General features: G+C 47.7%; 1 protein-coding gene across 2 annotated transcripts in view; it reads right to left on the reverse strand.

The window, feature by feature from the left end:
* The window catches only part of NEIL1 (nei like DNA glycosylase 1), a 16,489-nt gene extending 4,022 nt beyond the window's left edge, over positions 1–12,467 (reverse strand). For both annotated transcript variants that reach the window (XR_015695412.1, XM_087704034.1), the window contains exons 1-8: positions 12,328–12,467; positions 10,574–11,005; positions 8,843–8,962; positions 5,523–5,586; positions 3,905–4,004; positions 3,090–3,217; positions 1,034–1,061; positions 85–146 (exon numbers count right to left, since the gene is read on the reverse strand). Coding sequence is in view for 1 of the 2 variants with exons in the window: in XM_087704034.1 (XP_087560160.1) it covers positions 85–146; positions 1,034–1,061; positions 3,090–3,217; positions 3,905–4,004; positions 5,523–5,586; positions 8,843–8,962; positions 10,574–11,004 (933 nt within the window). In the remaining variant the exon portion in view is untranslated. The remainder of the gene's footprint in view (positions 1–84; positions 147–1,033; positions 1,062–3,089; positions 3,218–3,904; positions 4,005–5,522; positions 5,587–8,842; positions 8,963–10,573; positions 11,006–12,327) is intronic.

Below are 12,467 nucleotides of genomic sequence, written 5' to 3' on the forward strand. Positions count from 1 at the left end.
AGTCCAGTTGCCTCTTGAAAAAAAGCCCCTTTGGGTCTCAGGTAAATAATTCACCCAAAACAGAGAAAGAGGTGATACTCTTACCTTTGAACTCTGCACGGCTGGTTTAGACTTTGATTGAATCTTCTTTTTCGGAGATTTCCGCTCTGGGATTTAAAGCATCACACGCGCATAATTAGATCCGTGCCATCTTAATTTCTTAATGAGCTACCATGTTATTCTATGTTCTACGAATCAGCACATGTGGGACTGATGGGGGCAGATAGTAGGGGTGACACCCAAATATAATTTTATCACATTTTATGCATATCTATATATTAAAGTTTGGTTTGGTTTATTGGATTTATATGCCGCCCTTCTCCCAAGGACTCAGGGCGGCGTACAACATTAAAAAAAAAACACATATTACAAAAGTTAAAAAAAAATTAGAGAGTATCCAAAAAACAAACCCAATTAACAATAACATTTTAAAATTAACAATGATCAATCATTTGTTTTGTTTTGTTCAGGCCAGGCCGGCTTGCTGGAAAAGCCAACTTTTTAGGGCGCGTCGGAAGGACCGGAGATCGGGGTTCATGCGAAGCTCCGGGGGCAGCTCATTCCAGAGGGAAGGGGCTCCCACAGAGAAGGCTCTCCCCCCTGGGGGTCGCTAGCCGACACTGTCTGGCCGACGGCACCCCGAGGAGGCCAACTCTGTGGGATCGCACTGGACGAAGGTGGGAGGCTACCGGTGGCAGTAGGTGGTCTCGCGGGTATCCTGTATTTTATTCCCATTCCATTTTAAACTGTTTTTTTAATCAGATTTTTAGTAATAACTTGCCAATAGCCCGACGTTGCCCTCTCCTCCTTTCCAAGGAAGCACCTGAGCAACACCTGGTACCTTTTTCTGGAGAAAGCTGAAAGGCGGTTCAAAGTTCAACCTTGACACCTAGCAAATAACTTTGACGCCAACCTACCTGCTGGCTGTATAGAGATTTAGGGGGGGGCAAAACTCTCTTCCTCAAACACCTGGAAATGGAAAAGGGAAGCTCACCTTTCGGAGCCAGAGGTCCTGGGTCTCCCTGTATGGAAGACAAATCACGCAGAAATAATAACTGCAGCAGAGTTAGGCCTGGTTTGCTATACCTAAGTACAGGCAGCCCTCGACTTACAGAATAGCAATAGCAATAGCAGTTAGACTTATATACCACTTCATAGGGCTTTCAGCCCTCTCTAAGCGGTTTACAGAGTCAGCATATTGTCCCCAACAACAATCCGGGTCCTCATTTTACCCACCTCGGAAGGATGGAAGGCTGAGTCAACCCTGAGCCGGTGAGATTTGAACAGACGAACTGCAGAACTGCAGTCAGCTGAAGTAGCCTGCAGTGCTGCACTCTAACCACTGCACCACCTCGGCTCTGTATAGAAGTCTGTTTAGTGGCAGTTCGGAATTGCGACAGCACTGAAAAAAGGGACTTAGGACCCGTTTTTTCCCCACACTTAACAACCGTTGCAGCATTCCCCGTGCTCCTGCGATCAAAATTCAGATGCTTGGCAACTGGCTCGTATTTACTCGTGTCCTGGGGTCACGGGATTCCCCCTTTAGCGACCTTTTGACAAGCAAAGTCACTCACTTAACAACCACAACCGTGTGACTTAACGTAACAACCGCGGCCGTAAAATGGGGCAAAGCTCCCTGAGCAAATGTCTCACTGAGCAACATAGGTTTTCCGGCTCAATGTTGGTCATAAGTCAAGGAATATCTGTATTCATTATACAATGAAAACCTGTACGCTAATGGTGCAAGTGGTTGAGAATTAGACTAGAATAACAGAGTTGGAAGGGACCTTGGAGGTCTTCTAGTCCAACCCCCTGCTCAAGCAGGAAACCCTATATACCATTTCAGACAAACAGAATAGAATAGAATATGGAATAATTAAATATGGAATTAGAATAGAATAGAATAGAATATGGAATGAGAATCGAATATAGAATAAGAATGAGAATAGAATAGAATATGGAATGAGAATAAAATATTGAATGAGAATAGAATAGCAGAGTTGGAAGGGACCTTGGAGGTCTTCTAGTCCAACTCCTGCTCAGGTAGGAAACCCTCTACCATTTCAGATAAAGGGTTGTCCACTCTCTTCTTTAAAAACCCCAGTGTTGGAGCATTCACAACTTCTGAGAGGCAAATTGTTCCACTGATTGAAATTAGTTCTACCTAATTGAACAGAATGAACACACAACTCCAGCTGGTAGTAAAAAACCGATGTTAGCCATGTTTACAGGTGAAAATGGTTGTGTTTATTCACACACTAAGCCAGACATGGGTGCAGCCTTCAAACCAGCCAAAGTGGTGGTGGTGGGGGAATTGATCCATCAACTTACTTAAGAGGCCAAATGTTCTCTTGGTATTGTGGCCCACCAGTGGCCAACGGAGCTGGCAGCAGATTCGGAGAGTGAGAAGGTTGGGGAGGAACATGGGCCAGTCCTGGAGTCTGGGGAAGGCTCTGATGAGGGAGGCAGAGAGGGGGCCATCTGACAGTTATCAGCTGCCTTCAGAGTCAGACATCAGTGAGGCAGAAGAACAGCTGGAGCCTGTTCCCAGTGTGCGCATGCGCAGAGTTGCCAGACGAAGGGAACAGCTAAAGAACAGGAGTGTACTTGGGAGGAAGGCCACAGGTGGACGGTGAATGGCCCCTCCCAGAGGGAATAAAAGAGGAGCGAAAGGGGAGTGGAGTTTGCAGGAGACCATTAGTTCGCTTAATTGGTTCGTGACTCTCCGAGACTCCTTGCCGAGTTCTGCAGAGATCGGCCTGGCAGCTCTCCAAGCCAGATAAGGTCTGTGACTGTAAATCCTCCCTTGAAAGACTTTGTTGGATGTGAAGGAGCAGAATTCACAGCCAATTAATAAAAGTGGTATTTATATCGGAACAAGGAGTTTGCTTCCTGCTCTTGGGAAGCCTCGGGTCAGAACCCTTGGTCATATAGTTTTTCATAAAACCCCTGAATTTATTTTCAGGAATAATTGGGATGGACGTTGAATCAATCTATATTAAAGGATAAAGAATAGGAGGCCCAATGTTGATTTTCCTTTGTATCCTTACCTGGAACCAGATGGTTCTGCCGTTAGCGTCACGGAGGGATTTCATGCCGGGAAGAGAGTAACAGCGCAGCCACTCTACAAAGACTGCGGCATCCTCTCGGTTGGTGGGGTCATATCCCTTGCCACCTCCTAGGTGAAGACAAGCCGAGAGGTAAATCCAGGTAGCCCTCTACATAAATGGTTGTAATACTACCTCTAACCGCCAAGAAATTAAAAGACGCCTGCTCCTGGGGAAGAAAGCTATGGCAACATACTAAAAAGCAGAAACGTCACCTTGCCAGCAAATGTGCATCTAGTCAAGGCTCTGGTTTCCCCAGTTGCAATGGATGGCTGTGAAATTTGGACCATAAGGAAGGCTGAGCAATAAAGAATGGAGGCCTTTGGACTCTGGTGCTGGAGAAGATGCCTGCGAGTCTCTTGGACTGCAAGGCCATCCAACTGGTCAGTCCTAGAGGAGATCAACCATGTCTGCTCTTTAGAAGGCCAGATCCTGAAGAGGAAACTCAAATGCTTTCGCCACCTAATGAGAAGGAAGGACTCCCTGGAGAAGAGCCTCGTGCTGGGAACGATGGAGGGCAAAAGAAGAAGAAAGGGATGTCAGAGAAGGAGGTGGCTGGATGGAGTCACCGAAGCAGTCGGCGTGAGCTTCAATGGACTCCAGAGAATGGTAGAAGATAGGAAGGCCTGGAGGAACGTGGTCCATGGGGTTGCGATGGGTTGGACACCACTTTGCAACTAACAACAACAACCTCTTACTGCCGTAAAACTCGCCCATCTCCAATGAGGTGTCCTTTGGGGGCCCGGCCAGGTGCTTACCTAGATTCGCAGCCTCCATGGGCAACAGGTGACAGGCCTCCAGCAAGTCGGGATTCTCTCGTTTCAATTTCACTTTCTTGCTCAAGGTTGCACCCGGAACCTGGAACGTCGGATGAAGAGAGATCTTTCTAAATAGGCGAAACAAGGGATTCTGATCCAATATCCCTAGGCTTTCTTTTTTCAGGTCTCCTGCAACCTCCACTCCCCTTTCGCTCCACTTTTATTCCCTCTGGGAGGGGCCATTCATCGTCCACCTGTGGCCTTCCTCCCAAGTCGACAACTGTTCTTTAGCTCTTCCCTTCGTCTGGCAGCTCTGCGCATGCGCACACTGGGAACAGGCTCCAGCTGTTCTTCTGCCTGATGTCTGACTCTGGAGGCAGCGGATAACTGTCAGACGGCTCTGGCCCCCTCTCTGCCTCTGACCCAGAGCCCTCATCGGAGCCTTCTCCAGACTCCAGGACTGGCCCATCTTCCTCCCCAACCTCCTCATTGTCCGAATCTGCTGCCAGCTCTGCTGGCTGGCCACAAGAAGATCAAACTGTGTACAGGTAGCCCTTGACATACGACCATTGGTTTGACGGTTGTTCAAAGTTACGACGGTGCTGAAAAAAATGGCTTCTGACTGATCCTCCCACTTACGACCTGCATACCCTCCTCGCAGACATGCCCCCTGAGTGCTCGGCAATCGACGTATGCTACATCTCGGGATCATGGTGACAGTGGTGGGATTGAAATAATTTAACCACCGGTTCTCTGCCCTAATGACCATGGTGATCATGTGACTAGGTGGGTGTGGCCAACTCAACATCACTCACGCTGATGGGCGTTTCACCTTAGCTGTTATAATGTAATAAGGGTTAATGGGAGAGGCAGTTTCTGTAAGCAGGTCAATAAAGATTCGGCTAGAAACAACACCAGAATGTTTCCTTCCTGCCTCCCTTACAGGATTAGCCCTGTAAAGTGGGGAAAAAACAAAAGGAGATTTCTTCCAACAACCGGTTCTCCCAACTGCTTAGAAAGTTACCAGTCGGTTCTCCCGAATAGGTGCGAACCGGCTGAATCCCACCACTGCATGGTGATCACCTTCTCTGCCTATGTCCAACAAGCAAAGTCAATTGAAAAAAATCTGTTGGATTCACTTAATGGCCATACTGATTCACTTAAGCACTTCCAGCTGGTTAATTCAATTCAATTCAATTTTCAATTTATTAGATTTATAGGCCGCCCAATCCCGGGGGACTCCGGGCGCCTTACAAAAGACAAGACAAGAAAATCAAAATAAAAATAAAAATAATTTAAAAATTCACCAACACGCATACGTTCTGATCGGGGCTGGACCCTACATAATAAGGCCAACAGCCTCAGGCCTGCCGGAACAGCCAGGTTTTAACAGCTTTCCTGAAGGCCATGAGGGTGGGCGAGGTCCGGACCTCTGGGGGTAGCTGATTCCAAAGGGTCGGAGCAGCCACAGAGAAGGCCCTCCTCTGAGGCCCCGCCGGCCGGCACTGTCTGGCTGACGGCGTCCTAAGGAGGCCCACCCTGTGGGATCTTATCGGCCGTTGGGAGGTTAAGATCTTGACACGGCCCCATTCTGTCCTTTGGGCTTCTAACATCTTACCTGCAGCCCACGCTGAAGATCTTCCAGAACGGTCCGTGCCTTCTCAAAGGGAGGGATTTTTGTTCTAGAAGAAGCCAGAGAAGAGACGATTAAATGCTCAGAGGGTATTAACCGTCACGGCTTCTTGTCTGGCCTACCTCAAAACAGTCCGTCTTGCAAGTTTGAACGTTCACCTCCCTTCTCTTACTTTTACTCTTGTGAAAACCTAAGACAGCACTAGCGTTTAGACTTATACACCGCTTCACAATGCTTTCCAGCCCTCTCTAAGCAATTTTACAGAGTCAGCCTCTTGCCACCACCACCACCCCAAACAATCTGCGTCCTCGTTTGACCAATCTCGGAAGGATGGAAGGCCGAGTCAACCTTGAGCCAGTCAGGATCAAACTGCTGGCAGTGGTCAGAATCAGCCTGCAATACTGCATTCTAACCACTGTTAGAAACACCAAAGAAGGAAGGAAGGAAGGAAGGAAGGAAGGAAGGAAGGAAGGAAGGAAGGAAGGAAGATAGCAATAGCGCTTAGACTTATATACCATTTCACAGTGCTTTCACAGCCCTCTCTAAGCGGTTTACAGAGTCGGCCTCTTTCCCCAACAATCCTCATTTTACCAACCTCGGAAGGATGGAAGGCTGAGTCAACCTTGAGCCAGTCAGAATCAAACTGCTGGCAGTGGTCAGAATCAGCCTGCAATACTGCATTCTAACCACTGTTAGAAACACCAAAGAAGGAAGGAAGGAAGGAAGGAAGGAAGGAAGGAAGGAAAGAAGGAAGGAAGGAAGGAAGGAAGGAAGGAAGATACCAATAGCACCTAAGACTGATATACCACTTCACAGTGCTTTTACAGCCCTCTCTAAGTGGTTTACAGAGTCGGCCTCTTTCCCCCCAACAATCTGGGTCCTCATTTGACCAATCTCGGAAGGATGGAAGGCCGAGTTAACCTTGAGACGGCCAGGATCGAACTGCTGGCAGTGGTCAGAATCAGCCTGCAATACTGCATTCTAACCACTGTTAGAAACACCAAAGAAGGAAGGAAGGAAGGAAGGAAGGAAGAAAGGAAGGAGGGAAGGAAGGAAGGAAGATACCAATAGCACCTAAGACTTATATACCGCTTCCCAGTGTTTTTACAGCCCTCTCTAAGTGGTTTACAGAGTCAGCCTCTTGCCCCCCAACAATCTGGGTCCTTGTTTGACCAATCTCGGAAGGCTGGAAGGCTGAGTCAACCTTGAGCCGGTCAGGATCGAACTGCTGGCAGTCAGCAGTCGGCAGAATTAGCCTGCAATACTGCATTCTAATCACCCAGCCACCATGTTCGTTTGCAGGCTGGGTTTGTTTGTTTATTGGATTTATATGCCGCCCTTCTCCCAAAGGACTCAGAGCGGCGTACAACATAAAAAAAAACACCACATATTACAAAAGTTAAAAAGGAAATTAGATATCCCCAAACAAACCCAATTAATATTAATAATAACACTGGGTAATTGCACCGATGAGGATAGAAATCGGTATTTTTAAGGCCAAGTTTAAGAAACACTGCTCTGTAGATAGAAAGAGGTAGGAGAAAGACACTCAAAATAAGCATGTAGTACTGATGATGTTACCTAGTTGGGTTATGAAACATCTGCAAGAAAATAACCAAGCTCAGAGAGCAACAAGGACCTCACAATCATCACCCTCTTCTCCACAAAACCCAATCCTTTCTAACACTGATGAGGTTACCTAGTTGGGTCATGAAACGTCTGCAAGAAAACAACCATGCTCAGAGAACACTAAGGACCGCACAGCATAATATTCCTTATAACCCCACACCTGGAGTTCCAAGGACAGGCGTCCTACTCTAGAAGTACATGGAACAGCTTCCAGCTTGCAATTCAGATGCTGTTGTCTGAATTGTCAGCTGATCCACAGCTGACTTTCGAACACCACCTGTCGGCTGTGACCAGGGGGGCATTCGCACAGGTTCGCCTGGTGCACCAGTTGCGTCCCTACCTGAACCGGGAGGCCCTCACAACAGTCACTCGTGCCCTTGTGACCTCTAGACTGGAATACTGCAACGTGCTCTACATGGGGCAGCCCTTGAAGAGCATTCGGAGACTTCAGCTTGTCCAGAATGCAGCTGCGCGAGCGATCGTGGGTGCACCTCGGTTCACCCACGTAACACCTATCCTCCGCGAGCTGCACTGGCTGCCTATTGGTCTCCGGATACGCTTCAAGGCGCTAGTCGTCACTTATAAAGCCCTTCATGGTATTGGACCTGGGTACTTGAGAGACCGCCTGCTGCCAATCACCTCCGCTAGACCGATTAGATCCCACAGATTAGGCCTCCTCCGAATTCCATCCGCCGGCCAGTGTCGACTGGCGACTACCCGGAGGAGAGCCTTCTCTGTTGCTGCTCCGACCTTCTGGAACGAGCTCCCCGTGGAGATTCGAGGTTCCACCACAAAAGCGCGTAGGACAAAATCGCGCTCGACAAAAGCGCGCTGTGACGTCATCACAGCGCGACGAAAAAGATCGAAAAAATGTAAAAATAAAGCTAAAACCTTCCCCTAACCCCCCCAAACCTAACCCTAAACCTAACCCTAACCCTAACTCTTAACCTAACCCTAAACCTAACCCTAAACCTAACCGTTAAAGTAACGAAAAACGTAACGCTAACCCTTATCCTAACCCTAACGCTAACGCTAACGCTCTAAAGCTAACCCTAACCCTTACCCTAACCCTAACCCTAACCCTAACCCTAACCCTTACCTTTATGTGAATCGGCTTGCTTTAATTTAATTTTTATTAATTTTTATTTGAATTTTTCGATCTTTTTCGTCGCGCTGTGATGACGTCAAAGGCGCGATTTTGTCGATCGCGCTTTTGTCGTCCGCGCTTTTGACGGGTCACGGAGATTCGAACCCTCACCACCCTCCAGGCCTTCCGCAAAGCCCTTAAAACCTGGCTGTTCCGACAGGCCTGGGGCTAAAAAGCTTCTGCCCCCCTTCTCGAATGGTATGGTTGTTGTGTGTTTTTAAATTGTGTACTGTTATGTTTGTTTTTTTCTTTTACCCCCTGTCTGTACCCGTTCCTGATTGAACTGTGAGCCGACCTGAGTCCCCTTCGGGGAAAAGGGCAGCATATAAATGAAATCAATCAATCAATCAATCAATCAAGTCTTAACACAACTTCCAACTTGTTTTCTCCAGATGCTTCCTTGTGTCCATAACAATCTTCTGGATTCTCCAACACAGGACTACAAAAGTTTCCTATGCTTCCCAGAAGACCCCCCATGGAGAGTCACACACACACACAAACACCCCCCAAAAATAGTTCACAGACTCACCGGTAAAGAATTTCAGCCCGGAGGTAGTTGCCAACGCCGTTGAAAAACTTCTGGTTGAGCAGAGCTTCACAGATGGGCTTATCGAAGGCCTTGTCGGAGAGATTCCTCAGGACATTGTCCCTGGGAAGCAAGTCACGGATTTGTTAGCCAGGAATGTTTGGGATTTTGCAAGGAACTGCGAGATGCCCTTGGGGGGAGACATGAAAGAGCCATGAAGAAGGAATTTAAGAGAAGACATTATGCAATCCAGAGATTAAAGGCGCTGTGGTGAAGGCTAGCTAAAAAATGAAAAGGGAAAGATTCTGGTAAGTACCTTTTCTGACTAATTCGACGGAAAAACACAAACTTTCAAGAGCTGCAATCTTTTTATACAATGTGTTAGTTGGGAAAGGGGCAACCAGATTGAAAGCAGAGTGAGAAGTACACCGAAAATACCACCTTGATTTAGTTTAGTATAAAATAGAGAGCTTGGCGGTTTTCTTACAGATGTTTCATTATCCAACTACCCTGTTTTCCCCAAAAATAAGACCACCCTGGATAATAAGCCCAATTGGGCCTTTGAGCACATGTGCTAAAATAAGCCCTCCCCAAAAAATAAGACCTCCCCGAAAATATTGCAACACAGCAGCAGCCACGAGGTGACCACGCTTGCCGCCTCCTGCACCCCAAAAATAATAAGACCTTCCCGAAAATAAGGCCAAGTGCTCATTTCAGGGGTCAAAAGAAAATAAGACCGTCTTATTTTGGGGGAAACACAGTAGGTAACATCATCAGTGCTAGAAGGGAATGGGGTTTGCAAGGAGGAGGAGGAGGAAGAGGAGGAGGAGGAGGAGAAAGAGGAGGAGGAGGAGGAGGAGGAGGAGGAGGAGGAGGAGGAGGAGAGGAGGAGGAGGACTGTGGGGTCCTTGGTGTTCTCTGAGCTTGGTGGTTTTCTGGCAGACGTTTCCTTACCCAACTAGATAACATCATCAGTGCTAGAAGGGAATGTGGTTTACACAGAGGAGGAGGGGGAGGAGAGGAAGAGGACTGTGGGCTCCTTGGTGCTGTCTGAGCTTGGTGGTTTTATTGCAGACATTTCATGACCCAACTAGGTAACATCATCAGTACTCGATATTTATTTTGAGTGTCTTTCTCTGGCTTCTTTCTATATCCAGAGCTGTGTTTTCTTAAACATTTGCAAGTTTGGGGCAAGTAAACTCAATACGAAGAGATCATCCCATGTCATCCCCACCTGCCTGCTTCTAAATCTGTTGTGTCGCAATCCCCATCCCTCCAGCCATTAGCTGGTGGATGATGGGAGTTGTTTTCCATCCCTTCTGGAGGACCAAGCACAAGATTTCCTTCCTGCTGTGCCAATTCATGGGGGGAAAAAAAACACCCTTATTTTTTACTCCAAGGACCTCAAGGGGTTGAAACGTACATAAATTTAAAAAAAAAACCAGGACTTGGGTAAGAAGGCAAACGGTTCGGGAGGAAGGAAGAGCCGAGGTGGGGCAGTGGTTAGGGTGCAGCACTGCAGGCCACTTCAGCTGACTGTTATCTGCAGTTCAGCGGTTCTAATCTCACCGGCTCAAGGTTGACTCAGCCTTCCATCCTTCCGAGGTGGGTAAAATGAGGACCCGGATTATTGTTGGGGGCAATATGCTGACTCTGTAAACCGCTTAGAGAGGGCTGAAAGCCCTATGAAGCGGTATATAAGTCTAACTGCTATTGCTAAGGAAGCCCGCTCACCTAAATTGTTCATACTCCAACATCACGCAAGGCCCTCGGTCTTCTTGCCACGTGCCGCCCACCTGCCACTTGCCAAAGCGCCGGATGTCCACGTAGCAGAGAACGCGAAGTGGCTTCTCTTGGGTATAAAAACGCAGGTGAGCATGCTTGGGCATGTCGGAAACTGGGACCAGTTTGAAATTCCCAGTCATGCCGAAACGGAAGACCAGGTCCATCGGGTGCTCTTTCGAGCCCTCCCGCTTGAGGGGGGTCAGAGTCAGTTTCAGTTCTTTGCCCCGGGAGGCAGCCGAGATCAGGTACCCGTCGCTCTCAAAAGGCACCTCCACATTCTTGCTGACTTGGGATTTTTCTACCTTCCCCGTAAAGGTGACTCCTGCGCATTCTGCGTTGATGTATCTGGAGGCTAGAAACAGCTCTGGGCCCTCCGGCATCCTAGAAAAACAGGGGGGAGAAACACAGGGGGGGGGAGAAAAAAAGAAGACTTGAGGGCAGGGAAAACCAGTTACCAAAAGATGAACAGGCATGTTGAAATGAGTCATTATTTCACCGTTACATAATCTTGTTTGTGCCCTAATGTTTTCAGCCTTGAAAATGTGAAGGGAGGAGAGAGTACATTCCTCCAATTTCTTTCTCCTCCAACCTGCTCTGAGGAGCCCTGAAAATCCCCCACGCCCAAGCCACCCGCCTGGCCGCCTGCAAAATCAAAATCATTTCCCAGCTAGGAGAGGAGGAAGGAAGGAAGTAGAGAAGGAAGGGAGGGAGAAAAGAAAGGGAAAATTAGGTGGTGTTACAACAGGCGCCAGGGATGGTAAACAAAGCAACCCAAACTGTAAATTATTAGCTTTTTTAAATGGAATAACAAAAGTATAAGAATAGCAAAGAAAAAGAATAACTACACTCACATGTATACACCATACAGTATTAAACAATAATCGCATCAATTCCTCTTGTCATCAATGCCCCAGAAAATAAAAGCCCAATATACCTCTTCCATTCTCTATACACCTCTTTCTTCCACCACCCTCTAACTTTCTATCTTCCCTCCATCATCCCCCTCTACCCTACTTCCCCTCGCCCTCTACCACTCCTCTCTCCAGATCAGCTCCCCCCCTTCCTTCTCGCCTTCGCCCCCCACCCTCTCTCCCATCCCTCTCTACCCATCTTTCTTCTTTCCTACTCCTCCTCCCCTTGGTGTATTTCCACCATATGTTACTGTACTTGGCTTATCCTATTTTTAAAGAAAAATTAAAGAAAAACAGTATACATGTGAAGTCACATTGCATTGAGATCTAAACACATCGTGTCTAACCTAATATATATCCCTCCCTCCCCCCACCCTGTTTTTCTTCTGCCTGTTTTAATACCACTTTATTTTCCCTTTCTTTTCTCCCTCCCTCCCTCCCTCCCTCCCTCCCTCCCTCCCTTACTCTACTCTACTCTACTCTACTCTACTCTACTCTACTCTACTAGAGCAGTGTTTCTCAACCTTGGCAACTTGAAGATGTCTGGACTTCAACTCCCAGAATTCCCCAGCCAGCATTCGCTGGCTGGGGAATTCTGGGAGTTGAAGTCCAGACATCTTCAAGTTGCCAAAGTTGAGAAACACTGTACTAGAGGAGGAGGAGTAATAGTAAAAAAAGTAAAAATTGAAAACTTAATTTCTAGCCTAAAATAAAACTACAATACAACTGTTGGCTGATTGGCCAGACAGCTTCTTCCTTGCTCCCAAATCCACTTCTGCAGGTGTAACTCACCTGAAACCCCAAAACGTGGGACTGGCAAAAGTCAAAAGGGCAGGGAAAGGTTACCACGCAGCGCTCCCAGCCACAGCCTGCCTACTACTTCAACTGGCCGCTCTTGCAGCTGCTCAGAAGGCACGCGCTGCCTGCCGCTG

This window comes from Thamnophis sirtalis, unplaced genomic scaffold (genome assembly GCF_051295495.1).
Source record: "Thamnophis sirtalis isolate CommonGarterSnake01/CBP01778 unplaced genomic scaffold, rThaSir2_p1.2 scaffold_2, whole genome shotgun sequence".
Taxonomy (NCBI): domain Eukaryota; kingdom Metazoa; phylum Chordata; class Lepidosauria; order Squamata; family Natricidae; genus Thamnophis; species Thamnophis sirtalis.